Source organism: Juglans regia, chromosome 1, assembly GCF_001411555.2.
Source record: "Juglans regia cultivar Chandler chromosome 1, Walnut 2.0, whole genome shotgun sequence".
NCBI classification, from domain to species: domain Eukaryota; kingdom Viridiplantae; phylum Streptophyta; class Magnoliopsida; order Fagales; family Juglandaceae; genus Juglans; species Juglans regia.
In genome coordinates, this window is record NC_049901.1 from 16177919 (window position 1) to 16198843 (window position 20925).

At 33.1% G+C, this 20925-nt stretch overlaps 1 protein-coding gene and 1 long non-coding RNA gene across 4 annotated transcripts; one reads left to right on the top strand and one right to left on the bottom strand.

Annotated features, from left to right (window-relative positions):
- Positions 1-3985: 3985 nt before the first annotated feature.
- On the bottom strand, positions 3986-10604 carry LOC109006030 (E3 ubiquitin-protein ligase PRT1). 3 transcript variants are annotated; one of them, XR_001998567.2, is made up of 8 exons: positions 10410-10604; positions 9775-9803; positions 9508-9687; positions 7092-7442; positions 6797-6982; positions 5531-5625; positions 4459-4921; positions 3986-4325 (listed from the first exon to the last, which is right to left on the bottom strand). XR_001998567.2 is itself a non-coding variant. In XM_018985173.2 (7 exons), the coding sequence occupies exons 1-7, from the start codon at positions 10481-10483 to the stop codon at positions 4547-4549; spliced, it is 1290 nt and encodes a 429-aa protein (XP_018840718.1). In that variant the 5' UTR covers positions 10484-10604; the 3' UTR covers positions 3986-4546. The 3 variants fall into 3 exon arrangements, 1 of the variants encoding a protein (XP_018840718.1); XR_001998566.2 differs by having other exon boundaries at positions 4454-4921; XM_018985173.2 differs by having other exon boundaries at positions 3986-4921.
- Positions 10605-12631: 2027 nt separating this feature from the next.
- LOC109006033 lies at positions 12632-17782 on the top strand. The gene is made up of 5 exons (XR_001998568.2): positions 12632-12825; positions 12940-13010; positions 15218-15329; positions 17359-17428; positions 17515-17782. It is a non-coding gene; the product is annotated as an uncharacterized LOC109006033 (long non-coding RNA).
- Positions 17783-20925: the final 3143 nt, after the last annotated feature.

Here is a 20925-nt window from a genome sequence, read left to right on the forward strand (position 1 = left end):
TTTAAGTGACGTCGTTTTCCTATAAATCGAATATGCAGATGTAAAAAGGAAGTTTCAGGCACAGAATAAGTGGAGAGAGATATCGTAATTGAGGATCAGAAAATGCATGCACGGACCCCGCCCCCATGCATTTTCTACTCTTCTTTTGTTTGTTAAAAGCTGATCAATTCGAGCATCTAGATCGAGTCACTGTTTTGATTGATTGCTGTGTTCATTTCAAGCATCATCAAGTACTACAATATTAAGATCAGTGAAGGAAGGAGAAATAAGAACATATAATATATGAATATTGTTATAATATCATGTGTGGATTATGGTACATTAATCCTCAAAGTGTATTGATTTTCATTGGAGCAATTAACCAAATGATCTCATATATATGTATATATGAACCCAGTTTTGATATGAGGAGGTTAAATTTGGATCTAAAGAGGTTTGATATACTAGGGGTTTGGATTCAAAGATTAGATAAAATGGTTTTAGATTAAAGATGAAAGTTGAAAAAAATATTGTTACAGTATTATTTTTTAATATTATTATTATTTTAAGATTTAAAAAAGTTTAATTATTTATTAAAATTATCATTATAAATTTTTTAAATTTTTATATAAAATATAATAAATAATTTAATTTTTATTTTATTATTCATAAATTATTTCAATTCATTTTAATTCATCTTTAAATAATATATATAGAGCCTGCATTAGTTTGAACAAGGTTACGATTAGATAATAATGTAATTTTAGATGGTTGGTAAATAATAATAAAATATTAAATAATAATTAAAAAAATATTATATATATAATAATTTTTATGGATTAATTTATATTTCACTTCTTTTCTAAATCTACCAAATCATTACTAACTTTCACATCTCATCTCCTTGAAATGCTCAAACTCTGTTTAAAGTTTAAACAAACAGCAATGCCCTTTATTGATGAATTATAATATTCCAAACTTTTCCCTAATTTAGGGCTTTTACAGTACAAATTTATACTGTATAAAGCTCAATTATCGATAAACCATTACATCAACCTCAATTAATTCTCCTAAACCGTACCATTCCTAATTTCCAAGCAGAAGAATCTTTCTTTCTTTCTTTTCTCCTCCCAAAATCTCCCGCCAAAACCTGTTAAGCCTCATTTGTTCAGGTTTACCAACTGGCTGGTTTCGTCATTTTCAAAACTTGATAAAATATACATGCTTTCGTAAATTTAAAATCTTTCTCGTCATGATGTATGTTAAATTAGTTAAAGGAGGATCCAAATGAAGAGAATAGGAATGCACACGACGATTTTGAATCCGTGACAGTGAGTAATCTGTAATCATGTTAGAAGTTCTATCCTCCTCCTCCTTCTTCTTCTTCTTCCCTCGGAACCCAAAACTTTTACAAACTTTGAGGGAATCTCCTGAGAAGTGAGAACCCAAAACCAAAGGTACTAATCTATATATGTAATTAACAAATGTTTGGAGAACCCTAACACGTGCACTACTTTATACATGGTGGCACGAATTTCACTGCACCCTCTTCTCTCTCTCTCTCTCTCTCTCTAGTTTAATTTCCCTAGGTTGCTAAAGATGATCCATGCAAATGCCCGGTGTGTATGACTCCCCCAATCATGACTCTCTCTATCTTTTGCTCGGAGATCTGCACTCTATGTAAATCAAAACTCATCATATGCGGTGGACCTTTGGTTTCTCCTCAAAAGTAAAGAAAAACAGCCACGGATATACTTTACTTTTTAAAAAAAAAAAAAAAAAAGAAATGAGATTTATTATTAAAAGATAATTTTTGAATGTTAGTCATAGATTTATCTTTTTTTTTTTAAAAAAAAAAGAAGTGAACCGAATGTATATATTCTAAACTACAAATATCATACCTGTTTTGTTAAATAAATTCGATAAAATAATTTAATAATTTATTTATTGACTTTTAAGTTTAATATTTCTCTAATTCGCGATACATTTAGAAGATAGAGCATTGCTATTTATAAGCCCATACACCACACATCAAATTTTTTTAAAATTAAAAAAATCATAAAAATGATGGTGTGTGATGTACGAGGCTTAGGAATAGAATTTTTCTTAGAAGATATAAGCGCATTGTTTTGACTTTATAACATTTTAAATCTTTTGAATTAAAGTTTTAAGATATTTGAAGTGTTATTATGTCTTATAATTGAATTGTACCATTTAAATATGTATTATTTGGAAAAAGGAAAGTGATACTCTAAGTAGCACTCACTCAATAATCTTTTTTAACATTTTAAAATTCTCTTAAATTTGAAAAAAAAAATTTGAAATGATGTTTTTATTAGACAAACTCATTTCGCTGAATTTTTAGTTTTTATTTTTTTATTTGTTGGGGTCGGAAAGGGGTTGAGTAACGCGTTAAGATAACGCGTGTAATACACCTTCCAATGACAATGGAAGAAAGAGGCCTCTGACAGCATGATGCCATAATGCAGGTTTGGTGTCAGAATAGCCAATAGAAAATCGCGTGTCTTGCATTGTTTTGTATTCTGTCACATGTAATCTCTATTCTTGATGGATTTGCTACTAGCTCGCTCGATCCAAGTTATCGCCGCTAAATTTTAAATATTATTGCATCATTTATTTTAAATTTTATTTACCGCCTCGTATTTATAGTTAATTAATATGTAATTTATCATTTTTATTATTTTATTTTAATACTTAAATATATATATTTTTTCTTATAAAAAAATACATATCTATTTAAATAAAAAAAATAAAAATGATAAATCACATACTAACATTGGTTAAGTGGAGGTGAATAGTATAATTTTTTTTTTATAACATTTCTATTTAAATAATAGATACGCTTTACACATTAATTTGAAAATATAAATTTTTAATGCACATTGTATAGAGACCCAATACTAATTACTAAACAACATTTACACCTCTCTAACCATTTATGTAGTAACCCAATTGAAAATCCTGTTTGGTTTGATTATATAGATGAAATGAGATAGTTGAAAGTTGAATTAAATATTTTTAGAATATAATTTTTATTTTGAGATTTGATAAATTTAAATTATTTATTTTATTTTATTTTATATAGGAATTTAAAAAAATTATAATAATTAAATAAGATAAAATGAGATAGTTTGTGTAACTAAACAAAGTCTTGTTTCAACAAGTATCAAAACAGCAATTCGCCAGCCTGGGCTTTGAGTTTGGGTTTGATGGACTTGAGCTGGGCATTGGGTTGCCACGCAATAATTGAAGATTCCTAGACCTCGACTAGTCTCAAACGAAGGCTAACAAATCTTAAGCAGTGGCATTGGCTTCTTTAAAAACCAATGTAACTTCAAAATTTGAAGAAATATAGATAAAATAATTTATATTGATTTCTTTAAAAAGTAAAAACTTGAACTATGAGTTACAATAATTTTAAATATATCTACTGTTCATCTTCAAAAGTAATATTTTATTATAAAAATTATCCCAACTGCTTTACTTTCAATTTTCATTTTTCACGGTTTTCACTTCTTCCAAATGCCATTTCACTTTCATTTTTTGTTCAGTTTTAAAATATGTGAAGGAATAAATATTATTATTAATTGACATGTAGTTAGTATAATTGCAAAATACAAAAAAAAAATTTAAAAATATTATTAGTAAAAATTTTAACTAATCCAATGTGAGGTTATGGTTAGAAAGGTTTTGGATTTATGGAAAATAATAAACATGTACTTTCATCAAATTTTGAAGATAACTTTGATCAAGCCAATGTTAATTCTATAAGAAATAAGAATCCATTGACATTTGTGAGCATTCATCAATGTGTAGATGATGACAGAAAGAAAACACAAAAAAAAAAAACAGAATTTGGGAATGTTTAATTCTTCATGATACAATGTCATGGTATCCATTTTTAGAGTCGAGTATGTTCGTTGCCATTCCAGGCTGCATCAGAATTTAGAAAATCTTTTAAAGATGTTTTTGACATATCATAAGGAGAGTCGACAGAAATTTACAGTCATATAACCAATTTTAAACCTCAATTATTAGGTCTAATTGACAAAAAAACGTTTCTATGATATTAACAAGAGCACATAATTTATCCTCATTGATCATTGCACACAAACCAACACATGTTTCACTTTTAGAAGTAAACCAACATATTAATATCAAGCAACGATTGAATAGCTGAATGAGTCGTCCACTTCAACCCGTGGGAAATATATAAACCCGGAAACCCTCATGAGTCATGATGCACATGACCACAGACACCTGTTTCCAAACACTGATGAGAAGGAAAATACCAGGACTTTTGACACACCAAGAACAGCTACAATCTGGACAGAACATAGACACCAAAAACGTTATAAAACAATAAGATAACTTCAAAGGTCATGCATGCTTGCTTTTGGTAACCATGCAACCAACTAGAAAAAGGTAATGCGGGATTCGAATTTTCATATACCATGCCTTGAATGGTGGAAGCCTGCTTTTGCTGGAGTAGGAGAAACGTCCAGAACCCCAGACACGACGCACATGGCTTCAGCTTGGTGTAGAGTTAGGAGGTTGATTGGGAACCAGTTTGATCCTCTCCACCATCGGTGGAGGCAACAATAGCAGCTGAACTGCTGTCAGCATTCTCCTGAGCATCACTGGGCAAGGCAGGACGTGGAGATCCATTTTCTGAATCCTCTGAGGCATAAGTACCAACTAAAAAAGAAGTGGAATTGTCTCCCAACTGTACAGTAACCAGCCTAAACCTACTACTACCAAAATTGGGCCTTACAAGCTCAAACTTGTGTTCTGGGGTATGCTGCTGATTAAAACGCCCAGGAAGCTTGGAACAGGTATTATAACAGTCACCACAAAGGTCAAAACCAATTTTCTCCACACAATCTTTGCATTTGTATCTGTCCCCAATGATGGGTATGATCTGTGCAGACATTGAAGTGAAACATTTGTCATTCTTTGGCAGAGCATACCGCTCACTTGCAGGATGTGAAAACACAATACAACAGGCAGCTGATCAATATTGCAACTAAAAGGGAGAAAGACCTTTTACTTCTATATATAAATGAGAAAAACACCACATCAATATGCACTGTATCATCACTGACAATACATGTTTGGCCATGCTGCACCCTTGAAATAGCACCAACATACATTCATATCACTTAATACAAGTATTTAAGTTTTAGCATTTTCACGTCTACAAAGTATTGTTGACAATTCAATTGTTATAAATCAACTTGAATGCCAAAACAATGCAGACATAATCCTGTTTGGGGGCATCATTGCATCCAAAATTATCAAACAATCAAGTTGTAACATATAGTTTCTCCAAAACATAGAAGGAACAACCAATATCAGCATATTTTGGACACAAGAAAATAAACATGGACAAAATTGTAGAAGTGCCAAAATGCATCAACAATAAATCGGACAAACATCTAATTGATGAAGAAAGTGTCCAGTACCAAATATGCCTACTTAAATAAAGCAATCAGTGCAAATGATGAAATGGAAGACTAGGGGAATATACCCCACAAGAATCACAACCGACTGCAATATGTGCGTTCAAGTGAGGTTCAGCCAGACACGGTGGATTCTTTCCTTGTTTGCAGGATTCAGTTGAACCTGAAGCACACAGTAGCATAGTAAGTGGCAGGAGTAAAGTATTCAGTACGTGTCATATGTCATACAAGCAACATAGGACATGGAATATGCTTAAATTTGGGGTAAATTAAAGTAGAAAAAATAATATACCAAGTACATTTATCCATAAAAGTGTATAATAATCAAAAGACCATTAGCAAATTAAGCAGAGGATATTATGTCAGAGAGGTATCCAATCATTAAAAAGCTTTTAACAATATGCTTCAACAAACTTTAAAATAAAAAATACATTATTCCCCCACTGCAACAGTAAGTCTAGTACAAGAATGACCCCTGGAATTGAGATTTAGATAATCATTTCATAATATCAGATTTACTCAAGTATAACTTCAGCTTTATCTCGAGTTTAGATTGTAATGACTTGCTACACTTTCAATCAGTAACATTGTTTTAAGTATAAGACACCAAAGTCCCTTTTGTATCACTTTATAATAGGAAACACCCAGCTATAGGTTTAAGAAAAAGAACACAACTCCCTGAAGTCCAGAAACCTATAGGAGCAGAAACTATTACAAGCAGTAAACATACCATATATAATTGATATAATAAATATTTTTTTCCAACTCTATTTAAGTTGGAACTTGCGGTTTTCTACACAAAAAAAAAAAAAAAAAAAAGAGAAATGCCCATATTAGGGTCGAACATTAACACCACAAAAAATATGTCAAATGTTTACATCCAATGGGATCAAAGAGTGAAAAAACTCACCATATCTTAATACTACCAAACACAGAGAGCCAAGCTAACACTGGTGGGATAGTATAATAGAATTTTATCTTTGGAGTTTGTAAGGTTCATATAACTAAAATAATTAGATTCGTCTAGAATATCCACCAAGTTTTAGAAGGTTGACCAGTATAGTATTGACCACACAAACGATTAATAGTTTTAGCTTATGCATTAATGGTGAAAAGTGTAAAATGATAATGGAAAACAGGTATTATACGAATTTAGGAAACATGATGTGACCTATATGGCCTTACCAAACTAAAAATAGATATTGAGTACCATTAAGCATTCGTATTATATATATGTCAACAATGGTACAACCCAATATGTTTTTAAGAAGCAATTCGTATAATATATTTGTCAACAATTAAGCATTCAGACATATAGATGGTTGGACGCATACGCTCAAAATCAACTTGCTTGAGCTGAACAGCATCTCTTCTCAGCACATATTCTTTTGGAAAATTTTGCTCCAGGTAATGATCTAGCTCCAAACAAACTTTTGGAAATCCTCTTGGATGCAAGGTTTGACAAACCTGACATTTAAGCATCTCACCAGCTGGGATGATGATACAACTTTCACAATATACTGCACAATATAGAAAATGAAAATAAGAACAATTGCATATCAACTAAAAGTATTTAGACAAGAGATAACCTGATCAGATATAGGAAGGCCAACTATGTGAACAGTTTACCATGGCCACAGTTAAGAACCACAGGACGAAGTAGTAGTTGTTTGCATGCCAAACACAGCACATCAGAAACCGAAACCTGCTTGCTAGTATTTTCTTTGAGAGAAACATTCCCAATTACTTCAGAATTCCCATTACGGATCTCTATTAAAGCACACACTCCATCATCTTGAACCTGTGAATCAGAATTCAATAGTTCCAAATTTGCATAAGGTTCCCCTTTCCTGGTGGATAAAGAGTCTGAAGGTGACTTTGACTCGAAATCCATGATAGATAAAGAGGCTGGATCGCCCCCATGATTATATGCTTGAGAATTAAATTGTGGTGAAAAGATGCCTGTCTCCTTTTCCTCTTCTGCAACATGAATAGGAAACAACTTTAATAATCAGGAACTATGATAGAAGGTACCAGTTTAAGGACAAAGATACAATAACTTTTTAGTACCACAAACAAAAGAAATTACCATAGCATTTATGATGATAGTAAACTAACAGAGTGTAAACAGCTAGAAAATGTACTCAATCCTTCTCCTTTAATCTTTTTCCTTCTCCAAAGGCAACTGGGCAAAGAAGTTGGTCATACTCAAGATAAACTTGAATGCATTCCCTGGATCCAAGCTTCTAATAACAAGCTAAGCTTGGAGCCATAACAAGCTTTAAGAGGAGATAGCCATATTGAAGAGCAGAGGTGATAAAATATAGTCACTTATAAGTTTAAAAAAAATTATTTAGTCCTAATTATATCCAATAACTAGAGGAAGACAGATTTTTCAGCTGACACCATCTAATGTCAAGACTCTGCCGACACATTCTAATATGCATTGACATGTTGCAAAAATCCATGTTACACTACAAGTTAATAGCATGCCATGTATTGATATAAGGAGTAAGGCTCTCTTTCTCAAGTGATTTGTGTATGCCTTATGCTTTTGATATTGCAAAGGGATATGCGCGCAGTGGCGGACATACGTTTACCATGCCACCCCCCCAAAAAAAAAGTTTTTTGAAAATTTAAAATATCTCCTAGATTTTATTCATAATTTTATAAATATAGAAAATGCCCCCCCACCCCCCCAAAAAAAGAAAAAGAAAAATTATAATCCCCATATGCTCTTCGGAATTTTCTAAAATTTCAATATACCTAGAAATGCCTCTCTCCAATTTTTTTCCTATAAGTTCCAATTCTTTTTTTTTTATAATTTCTATATATTATCTATTTTCAAGGATGTGGCCTCACCAAAATTAAATTAAAACTAAGTTTAGGAGAAATAATAAATTTATTAATATGGATTCCAAAGTTTTTTGTTACACAATATTTGGCTTCTTAATATGAAATGCAAAGTGAAAATACAAGAAAAGTCATTTAAGGTTGATGATCTATATGAAAAATAGTTGAGAGGTTTTATCCTCTAGACTTTATTGAGCAAGAAAAAAATTATTTAAGGTCTCAATTATAACATTGTATGGTTAATGGGACATGAAAATATCTAGATTTTATACGAAAATTGATAAACTAGCTTACATACTAGAATGGAAGATGACATTCTAAAAGATCACTTGATAGTTTTTACAAAGAAAACAAATTCTAAATATTTCATTACAAAAATAATAATAGATGAATATTATTCCACGAAACATTATCGTCAGAAATCTGAAACATATATTGTTGTGTTTTATAATTTTATTTCTACGTGTATGTAGCAAATTATTGAGATTTGAATTCATATATAGTTATGATTTTATGATTTTTATTCTCTTTTTATTTTACATAAATGTGTCACACGGTAGAAAAGTTGCCCCCCCCCCCTCCCCAAAGAAAATTTGTTGGTTCTGCCACTGTGTGTGCCTCATTGTTTTAGTACAAAATATTGATTTTAAAGCATCTTTTTCATGATTTATTCGTTACTTATTATACTTCCAATTACTTTGCGTTTATAGAGTCTGCTAGTGCTAGAGGAATTTGATTTAAGCTAAAATTCGGGGACATCCGGACTGATTCTTTCTCGAAGCGAGGGCAGTGCGTCCTAAGTGAAGGTATTGAGCCCTCATTAATAGCAAGCCCTTATCAAATTACACCGTTATTGGCTACATATAATTTTACCAGAGGATTAGTCCCAGCAGTTGATGATTCTAAATCTATTCGCAAGCCATATATATAAAGAGAAAGTGAAGGCGATTTTAAAAAAATAGTTATCCTGTAAAGGACAAACAAAATATTGATGAAAACTTAAAACCATTATAAAATCATTTTATAACTACATATTTATACTCAATAACAAGAATTTGTCTTCATCCTGGATGATTTAAAGCAATATTATATAGCTTCCATTGTATATGTCATGCAATCAATAGGTGTCTGCATGTGTGATTGTATATGGGCACATAATATGAGTATTTCAAATGCAAAATAAAAAGCTTACCTAGAATTTGATTTTCTCTTCTCTTATAGGCAATAGGATACTCCTTCAAGAGCAAAAGGTGAAGCATCTGACAGATGGTAGGAAAGTGATTATATGGGTGCCTACAAATTGGACAATGAGACTCATGTAGGATATCCATTGATTTATGGACACACCAGAAGCATGAGATGTGACCACAAGCTGCCCACAAGGAAAATGATATAAATTTGTTGAAGAATAAAATATTTTCGAAAATTCATGCCTTTCAAGGAGTTAGTAAATCCTTACACAGCACTACGGGCTTGTACAACAGCTCTCTGCAATATAAATTGCACTCTATTAGTAAGGTTTCCATTCAAAAGAAAACCAACAACGCAGACACCGATAAAAAGCACAAACAAGAACAGGACCAGACTACAACCTCTATCAAGAAATAGCTACCGATAAAAGTTAATCATCTTTTGTTGTTTTCGTTAATCGTATGCTATACCGCACATGATTGATAAATCGCTCTGCTTGTAGGTATTTAGGTCTCGATCCATTTACAAAAAAAAATTCTGCCAATTGCCGTGTACGATATCATACGTAGGAGGCCAAATTTTCACTTCAAAATTGACTTCGACTATTGCCTCGCAAAAGGTTTGCACCAAAATATGTCACCACGAGTTCTTATCGAAGCTAGGAAATGAAAAGCTACGTACTCTAGAACGAGGAACTAAATTGGGAACATATTTTGAGTAAATAGCAACTCAATGCCTTTTGCTGATGGTCCTAAGAAGTTGTGAGATGAGGTCTTAGATTCAAATTCTATACATCTTTACATATCACAAGTAAATTTGTGAATAAGCAGAGGTTTTTCTTTTTCTTTTCTGTATTGTTCAAAACTATCTTTTTTTCGGGGGAGGGAGGGTAAAGAAACTTACAGGCAAACGCAGCAGAGAAAAGACTCGGAGATTTTCTCCGAATCGACGTTGTCGTGCGTGTTCGGATCTTCCATGGAAAATTTGCAGTGTCCAATGAATTCGAAGTCGAATTATTTGAGAGAAACCTAAGAAGATGGAAGGGAGAGACAGAGGCTGTAGACAAATCCAGGTAATTTGGGAAGGAAAATGCTACATGCCCCGCTGGGGGCTCCCGTAGCATTTTTATCTTTTTTTTTTTTTTTGTTTTTTTTTTTTATATAGATATTTTTAATAATTTCAAATATTTTAAAAAATAAAATAAAAATTATAATATTATTAAAAAATACTTTTTTAATTATGAAGTAGAATAAAAAATAATATTTATTCTATTTTCTGATTAAGGAAATATTTTTTAATAATTTATTTTTTACTTTCTGATTAAGAAAATATTTTTTAATGATATTTTAAATTTATTTTATTTTTTAAAAATATTTAAAAATATAAAAAAAATCTATATAAAAAATAAATTAAAAAATACATATAGAAAAGTACATGCTAAGCCCAACGGGAGCCTCCAGAGAGGGCTGTAGCATGTATATTTTAAATATTTTTTTAAAAAAATTATAATATTATTAAAAAATACTTTATTAATCATAAAGTAAAATAAAAAATTATAAAAAAATATTACTTCGTGATTAAAAAAATATTTTTAAATATATATTTTTTTACTTTTTGATTAAGAAAGTATTTTCTTAATAATATTTTAAATTTATTTTATTTTTTAAAAATATTTAAAAATATTAAAAGATCTATATAAAAAATTATTTAAATAAAACACATATAAAATAATATTGCTGCCCTCAGCGGGAGCCCCAGCGGGGGCTGTAGCACCACCAATTTGGGAATGAACGGGATTCACAGTTTCGGGATGACGTGTGTCAGGCAATTTTTGACGACCGATTTGTTTATTCATAAAGTTTAGCTGTCAAAATGATATAAAAACAATTATTTTTACAATTTTTTATATAATCATATTTTAAATAAGAAATAATTTATAAAAGTAATTTACAAAAGTCATTCTATACAACCTCCGGACTCTAGCACAACCTCTGCGTACCAATTGACGTGAGTTTTTTATTTATTTATTTGTTTTTAAATAAAAAATTTGAAAATTAAAACCAATAATCCCCCACCCCATCCAACGTGAGCTTTTCTCCCACCCAGCTTGAATCCCTTCCGTAAGGCGTACAAGTCAAGCCAAACCCTTCCATAAATCCATCTCTCTCCATAAATCCTCGCACAACTAGAGTTCTTTTCTCACTGCTCATATCCAGATCCCTTCTCACCACATGTGACAAATCTCTTTTGCATGGCTTTGTCGACAATAGAACCATACATTCTAGCATTAACATAACAGAGCTAAACAATTAACATAACAGAACCATACACTCTACCTAGGTTATTAACAAACGATGAACCAAACCGCATTAAAACGTTTTTTTTTTCATCATCTAGGATATTAACAGGTAGCACCCTTTCCATTTTTTCATCGTTTGGGATATTAACAGAATCATTTAGAACCATACATTCTAATGCTTGATATTTCTATACAAAAAATTTACTCAAAATCAACCAAGAAAAAAACCCTCATGTAATCAGTGTTACTGTGAAATGAGCAGCAGATTTAGGAATTTGTGTTTCTCTTCGTCATTTGGGTTTCTTTGTGGCGCTAGGGTAAGGGGTGAGGGAGAAGAGTCTGGGTCTAAGATCTGGGGTGAGGGGCGTCTGGGTGATGGGTGAGGGTTTGAGTTTGAGTTTGAGAGTTTGTTGAGGATCTGGGGGTGAGGGAGAAGAAGGAGAAAAGAGAGAAAAGAGCATTGGGGGTGAGGCCGATGAGGGAGAAGATCACGCTGGGGTTGAGGCCGACGAGGCAGAAAAGGAAATTGGAGGTTGGGGTGAGGGGCGTTAGTATGAGGGAAGCTCGGAGAAGAACCATGACGTGGGCGATGAACCGGATTCGCCACGTGAGAAGTGTGGTGTGTGATCAGCAGACCGGGGGTTGCGTAGATTTATTGTTTACAAAAATAAGTTATAATACCGAGTTTTGATAGGGATCAACCACCGTAGCGATATGCAATTTTGCACACCCTACGTGGCAATCCTTCCTTTTTTTTTTTTTTTAATGCAAAACGCATCGTTTTCTACTATATATGTTTTCAGATTCCCAATTCGAATTTAGCCCCCAAGCCCGTGTCGAATCTCCTCCTCGCTAGCTCTCTCCTCTCCTCCCTGCTCGTGTCGAACCTCCTCTGCCCACCACCACCGGCGACACCGTCTCTCTTTTAAGCGACACCAAGCCCGTCTGCACAACGCCGCCACTCCCCGCTTCACCCAGCTCTCCTCCCTCCCCATTGCCCTCATCGTCCCAAGTGCGTGTGTGCGTTTCTCTCTCCCTGATTTTCTTTGTTTCATTTCTGTTTTGGGCATTTGAGATTTATTTTGGGAAATATATGTCGCACGGTTGCTAATTTTCTCATCTTTCCTGCTTCAGAATCAACATCAATGATCCCTAGAGTCCTTGCTTTAGAATCGACATCAACAAATCTACATCTCGACAGCCAGGTGAGTGGTTTCTTGCCCTAGAATGATTCTATTAAATTGAAGATTGTAGTAAGGGAATGTAACGGATGTGGAATCTGTTGGTTTGAATGTTGTAATAATGGATTGCAGTAATTGAAATGAAGTTACAGTAATAAGATCAAGAAAAAAAGGTAAGCATAGCAAGTGTTTGAAGAAAAGCTCAAATGAGCCACAACTTTATTACATTGAGTTCTTCAATGTAGGTACACTGTACTAGGCTTGCATGTGGTTTTTCCTTTCTAGACCACCCAGCTGGCCAGCTGCCATCAAACGATGCCGCTGCCACCCGTTTGCTAACAATTATTTTCTTTTTTCTTTCTTTTTTTTTTAAAAAAAAAAATCCTAGAATTAGGCATTGACATATTGTATTCCTAGACCAATCATAGAACTGTTTTCCTAAATTTTTTTTTATCTTCTTGAACATATAGTATAAGATGTATTGACATAAATTAACTTCATAAACATATTGTATAAGATGCATTGAAATGATTTTTTTTTTCATACAAGGTGCTAAGTTGCTACAGAGGTGGAAATTACATGCATAAATCACCTAACAATTAAAGAATATGATTGAGATGCCTTGGTCATAAATACACTTTGTTAAAGATGTCTAGTGCCACAAAGGCGTCTAAAATGATTTTTAGTTTTTGTTCATTTTTATTATATCCATGGTTTCTTTTGAGAAGCAATTGCTCTTCAAATAAACTTGTTCTAATGAATGAGAAAGAATATGTTTGGTACATTATTTATTCCAATTATTTCTTTGGTGTAGATTGCAAATACTACATTTTTTAAACGAATGATGCACCCAAGATTCTTTCCTAGTCATGAGTTTGTCTTGCTAGTTTTTTTTTGGTCTGGCACCATGCTTGCACATTATGTTTTCTTGTATTCTCACTTGAATTAGGTTCTTCTCAGATTTTTCGAACATTAGTTGATCTTTCTAGGCTTTTTTTTTTCTGCATCTTTTCCTCATTGAGGTAGATAAGTCTATGACCATTTAAACAACCAGCAGACCTCAGTAACTGATGGCCTTTTCCCGCTGATATTCCCTCTCTTTGGGAGCTTCATGCTTCACTTTTCTTTCTGTCCATAGATTTTTTCTGTTTCCAACTATGTCAGGGCATGGTTTTTGTTTTCCTTACTTCTCAGGTTCATATGGAAAGCCTGATATCTCTAGGTTGTCCATGAGAACAGGTTGATTGATTGTCTTATTTCAGGTTTGTCTTTATATATATAGATATATACAAAAGTGATGATGTATATAGAGTTATACGAAGTAGAACATATATATACATAAATAGAATAACTAGTTCCCAATGCATTTTATTCTTGTGCCCCAGGAAAAAAAATTGCTTTGAAAATTGGTTGTGATGTATTGGCTTCAGGATACATTCACTCGAGCCAAACAATGGGTTCAAGAATTGCATAGACAATGTGAGGTCATCAAACTACTATCAACATTTCAGAAGTAATTCACTCTTGACATTAAAATCATTTTGGTTGGGTTTTTGTGCTCCCTTCAGTCAAGTATATAATCCACTGTGACCATTTCTTAGTAAGATTCAGATTGAGGAACAACTCAAATAACCCCAATGGAGAAGTAAATAAAATCAGATGTTAAATACTAAGTAACCATGCCAAAAAGTTTAATATATAAATTGGACTAATAGCTTTGTAATGTCATATTGTACATGACATTACCATTTGCATGTAAACTTGTTGCAAGATAAATTTGAAACTTCATTTGTAAATGTATATGTGACAATTGATGTTATTCAATGCATAAAGTCATATATGCAGTATATTTGTAAGTGGTAATTGAACATCACTTATTAAATTTCAATGCTCATTGATGTTATGTTATGGGAAATAATGCATCTTCGATGTAGGTACACCGTACTAGGCCTGCATGTGGTTTTTCCTTTCTAGACCACGCAGCTGGCTAGCTGCCATCAAACGACGTCGTTGTAGCCCGCTTGCTAACAATTATTTTCTTTTTTCTTTCTTTATTTTCTTAAAAAAAATCCTAGAATTAGGCATGTTTATTTATTTTTATTTTTATGATGTAAGATCATCCATTTTTCACATATTTATCTATTTAATATCAAAGTTATCTACTTGATTGATTGGTGGAAGTTGGAACCCACAACATGCATAAAAACTCATTATTACTTAAATTTTTCTAGAATTAGTGTGATGGGAGATGAAGAAGATGGAATGACACCTAGGCCTTCGACTTGGACTTCACAGTCATTAATGACGCCTCAAAATACATTTGGAGATGAAAATGATTACCATGTGAGTATGCAGGTTAATGTCTCTTATTTTTTAAAAAAGTTTGTTTGACGTGCTCATTAATCTAAATAATTGCATAATTGCAACATAATTTTAATGTAAATATACCCTACCCTCTGCCGCCTAGTAATCCGGAGGACTTAGACAAGAATTTTCTGAATTTCTAGAATTTGAAAAAAATGTTGGAAGTGCATTTTCTGATGCTACTGATAGTATTAAACTTTTTTTTGCTTTCACTTTAATGACACTAATATTGAATTGATGCTAATACATCCCTATGTTTCCATGTTTAGAAATGTTATTTGACATATATGAAGATTTAGATGATACCACTATTGTCCCGGACGATGAGGTATGGATTGAAGTACCAAGATCTGGTATAGAATTTGAGAGTGAGAATGAACTTACGGCCTACTATAAGCAATATGCCAAGCAATAGGGATTTGGTGTAAAGACAAAGAGGACTAAGAGAGATGATGATGAGAGGTTTGTGTATGTGACTATTGGTTGTGATCGTAGCAGAAAATACCAACCTAAGAACATTAATATCTCAAAGCCACGTGCAATAACTAAAACAGATTGTAAAACGAAGGTAAATGCAACGTTGAACAAGAATGACAAATGGGTTATCACCATTGTTGATAATGCGCACAACCATATTAATATCAGCTCTAAAAAGACAAGACTCTTGCGATCTCATAAGCGTCTAGATGAGTACAGTCAAAGAATCCTCGACCTCAATGATAGAGTCGGTATTCAAATGAAAATGCTGGAACATTATATTCATTTTTGTAGAGATTAAGGGCAGTATTGGAAAGAATCACTTTTGGGGCTTTGCAGGGTTGCTGCTTAATTGGACCACTACTTATTTTGGGCTCTCTAATCTTATTAAAAAAAGAGAAATGCTTCAAACCAGCCCATCAGAATATGTGAAAAAAAAACAGCCCTCCACTTATGTAAAGACACATAAGAAATTTGAGAAAATAACAAAAATGCATTATCTATTTATTTTACACTTGACTAAAACCCATCTAAACAAAAACCTTCTTCCCTACGAACAAACCCCTTCTACCCCTGCAACTAGCCTTCCCTTGCGAAACAATCCAGACACAATCCAGTAACATAGCATCAAAGCAGATGCCCCACATTTAGACCAAAGCCAACTACGTGAGTTGATCAACAAGGCTTGGAAGAAACAATGGCCCCTACCTCAGAACAATGGTCCCGTCGCTGCCTCTAAACATCTTGTTGACTCCGACCCAAAGGTAGATCCTGATACTGGTCTTCATGCCTGATCTTATAACCACATTTTATCATAACTATAAGTGAGTCTGGCTGGTACTGATCCTCTTTCTAGTCTTCATAGTAGTCCCAATTACTGACTCATAATCACATGGGCTTTGATCTTGGAGAAGCATAGAAAGAAGATGATATCGAGTTCAAATAGGAAGAAAGCGATGGGCTGATATATATTGAATGCTTGTTGAAAAAAAAAAGAATAGGAAGAAATCGAGACACAAGTTGTTGTTCGGGTGTAGGCAAATGCATGGTAATAATGATAAAATGCTTACGTGGAGGGCTTCTATTGGAGGGCTGATTTTCTTCTAAAAATAGATGGGTTGATCTCCAGGTTTTCCTTTAAAAAAACTTGTGTTTCTCACATGCTCAAGAAACACATGGACATTTAATCTTCTCATGTGAGAATGTAATTGTGCTACATTTTGTGGATGTGGACAACTCACAAATAGTCATGACCTAGTAGAACAGACACATAAGGAGGTCTAGTTAAAAATTTTATTTATTTATGTTTTTTTTTTCTTGTAATTGGTAATGATTTGTTTGATAGTATAGTAAATTCTCACCATATTTATCAATAGCATCTTACCAATTTGAACATACTAATAGCTAGGATGGATGATTTCTTTTGTTGCATTCTAAATCAATTTTATAATTATGCAAGTGGTACCTGCATTTCCTTGGGTATGCATTTTGTTTCAAACCATTTAGTTATGTATTTCTCCATGTGCTTTAGGCAGTTTCAAGTTTGAGGGAAGTTGTATGAGGTACTTGTTAATTGTATTCCTCTAGAGATCATCCTGAAGGTAAAGACTCATTTCATGTTGTTATTGTAATTTTACGTTTTCTATTTGAATTGAATTCTTATTACTTATTTTTTGATGGCTCAAAGGCTGCTCTATGAATTGTTGAAGAAATTGGATGTGGAACTAAAGCACAAGGTTTGCCATTGGGCTACATGAGTTCTGCAAGCAATATTTATAGAGGAGTTTTGTTGTATATTGTTATTACAATGTATATCAAACTGTGTTATTAAAGTGTTAGTACAATGTATATTACATTAAAGTGTATATTTCTGGTGACATATTATTTATGAAAGGTTTATAGAACATAATTTTAAACTTGCCAAAGAAATACAAGGATAATAGAAGTTGGAGAGAGATTATGGGACCAATGTGATGTTGTGATGTTAATAAGCATTGAGCCATTTCTGGTGATTGAATTGTTGATCTCTCAAACGTAATATAAAAGTTTTTTGTGCTTGTTGTTGCTTCTCAGAAACCCAACTCTTTTGGTTCTCTCTACTTTGGCTCATTTGCACAATCATAGAAAAAAAAAAAACAATCCATTCAGACTATAATAAAACTATGACATCCGAATATATATAGAATAGGCTACTCAAAAAACAAAGAAATATATAATAGGCACAAGCTGTTTTTTGGTAGCTAGGTTGATCTATCAAAAAAATATTTACATACTTGGTTTTCACCAAACCATGTGCACAAGCTGTTTCCATTCAAAAATAAAGTAATCCAAACAAAGTGTTTTTTACATAGAATTTATCCAAACCAAGCAAAACATATTACAAAGGTGACAACCCAATACAAATACAATAATTTTCTCTTTTTCTTTTTAAGATTCTTCGCTATCTCTATAACTTTATCTTCCATTTGACGAACTGCATACTCGTACTATAATATATCATCTCGCCTCTTCCAAGCCTTATTCTCTCTTAATAAAATATTCTTTTCAAGCAACTGAAGTATATCCACTCATACGAAGAATTCACACCTCGCATCATCCTGCACACAGTACGAACTCTGAATTAACATGATAAAGTACACTCCGCATCCAGGAAATCGAATTGCAAATATAACCAAATATAAAGTTGCTTTACTATATTATACTTTAGGCATGCAAATAATCTCCTTCTATGGTTTTTTTTAGTGTAAGAAGTCTTTAGTGGTGTTTTCAAACCACACCAACACATTGGTGATTTCATTACAAAATTATTAACTAAAGATAATGATTGAGATGATGTCATGCTTGATTCTAAAAAACCACAGACAACTTCAAACACTAGTTTGTCTGATTTATATAATGATTATTTTTTATATAATTTTTTAACGTGTCATTTAATGGTGGTTGAATGGTTTGAAGATGACACGAGAATGAGAATCATTTAATATCTTATGGAAGATCAAAGGAAATAAATAGATTGAGATTTGCGTGGTTTAACATTAGAACCTATGTCAACAAGCAGTTAGAGAGGACAAGATAGAGATAGAATATAGGGTGAAACCCTTAAACTCGTTTCAATGGATTTTCTTCCAAATAAACATCTTATATATTCTTCTCTTTATTTTATTTCATACTCTATATATTTTTGTAGGTTCAACCTTATGATTGTTTTGGTTGGTGTAATTTCCTTTTGTTAAGATTGGTTAGGTAGGCTTACCCAAAAAAGATTGGTTAAAAAGGCTTGCACAAGATCATAGAGTTGAATTGTTTATGCTTGACATGCAAATAATCCATATATCCTAGTGGTGCACGCATGAATCTAAACACCCTAATCTAATCTTACCAAAAATGACCAACCATCTGATCAATTTCTCCTCTCCCCCCACATGAAGTAGTTCCCAAAACTTTTTAAAGATGTCTCAGTTTTTTTTTTTTAAAAAAAGGTTTTTTTTGTTTGTTTTAATTAAAGCCTAAATTAATCTTGGTTTGCAACCTTCTTAAGGTAAAGCCCCCACCTAATATTACCTTATCAATTCAATCATTTGCAATCGACAATCAACAATAATCATTTAGAACAATCAATCTTCGGCAACATCTATAGCCCCGCACTATTAGTTTCAGCAAATACAGAGAGAAAAAAGAATGGAGTAAACAGAGCATAAAAAATGTAGGCCCAAACCCTAGAATCACAGATTATTTACCCTCTTGCAGATTTGAGGGTTTCGTGTCGGTGGACTGAGGGCGGGCCCGTGTCGGACTAAGGGCGGCTTCCGTCGGTGGACTGAGGGCTCCCTTTGCGTCGAATGGGCTTAGGGCTTCAGATTGGTGGACTTAGGGATCGAGGGCTTGGGGACTGATCTCCTCGAGAAGGCTGAGGTCGGTGGTTGCTTGGCTTCAAGGGAGGAGACCGAAGAAGACAAAGTGTGAGGAGTTTTGGGAGGGAGAACGAAGAAGATGAGGAGGTTCAGGAGGGGGAACGAAGAATTGAAATTCAAATTTGGGAGTCGAATTCGAATGCGAAGCCAAAGACTGGAAAAATCGGTCTATTGGTTAGTGAACCCGATCCACACGTCAGGTGTGTCATGGCTAATGGGCGACAATAGGCTGATGCGAAGATTATTCCTTATTATAAACAACTTTCACATTCTTTTATATAAAAAAAATCTAGATTTTAAATTTTTGTTACCATTTGATCTTATGATAAATAAGTAGCGGTATGTTTACACCAAACACAAACAAGAAGTTATTTATAGACAAATGATATAATATAGTTACTGTAAAAACCTTTCACATTTGTTGGTTGAAAAGAATATTTGCTTTTAAAATTTTTATGATTATTTTTGTCTCACAATAAATAGCATGCCAACTTATAATCAATTGTTATAAAAAAAAAAAAACTTATAATCAGTAGAACTTTTATTACATAGCTAAGAATATTAAGTTATTTCAAAAGAATAAATAATTATCAAAATCAATCATCATTATAAAAATTACCAAAATTTGGTAACATACACCATCAATTAATAAACAATTCTACTAGGTAGAGCCGACTATAGCAAACGCCGCGCATGGCTGGGTCCCACATCAGATAGAAGAAAAAATAAAAAAAGAAGAAAGCATTCTCTCTCTCTCTCCCACCTGGCACCTTTTGCCTCTTTATCTCACCCTTTATTTGATCGTAGAAATTCTTTTTGGTTAAAATCTCCCGTTGGTTTCTAAGAAGGAATCACTGTCGTCGTCTCCGAGCACCAAAGCGGCATAAGTTTTTTACTGAGCGAGACTTTTTCAGGTATGGGTTTAAAGATTCCAAGCGTTTGGTTGGCGAGAAAATGTGGGAAAGCCTGATGTTTGTTTTGAAAGGAGGATTCTGGATTCGAAATGCATTTGTATTCATTTTATGCAGTGATTTTTAGTCCGTAATAATTCATTTTTTCGTGGGTACGTAGCAGAAACAATAAGATTTTGGGTGTTTGGTTGGTGAGAAACCGTGGGAAAGTCTGACGTTTGTTTTGAAAGGAGGATTCTGGACTCGAAATGCATTTTTATACATTTTATGGAACGG

Bases quoted from the DNA above. Each gene is read 5' to 3' on its own strand.
- LOC109006030 (XM_018985173.2), bottom strand. From the start codon at position 10,483: ATGGAAGATCCGAACACGCACGACAACGTCGATTCGGAGAAAATCTCC. The intron at 7,443-9,507 runs GTAAGCTTTTTA...TTCATGTTGCAG, and splicing joins AAGAGAAAATCAAATTCTAG to AAGAGGAAAAGGAGACAGGC. The intron at 4,922-5,530 runs GTATATTCCCCT...ATGTCTGCACAG, and splicing joins TCGGTTGTGATTCTTGTGGG to ATCATACCCATCATTGGGGA.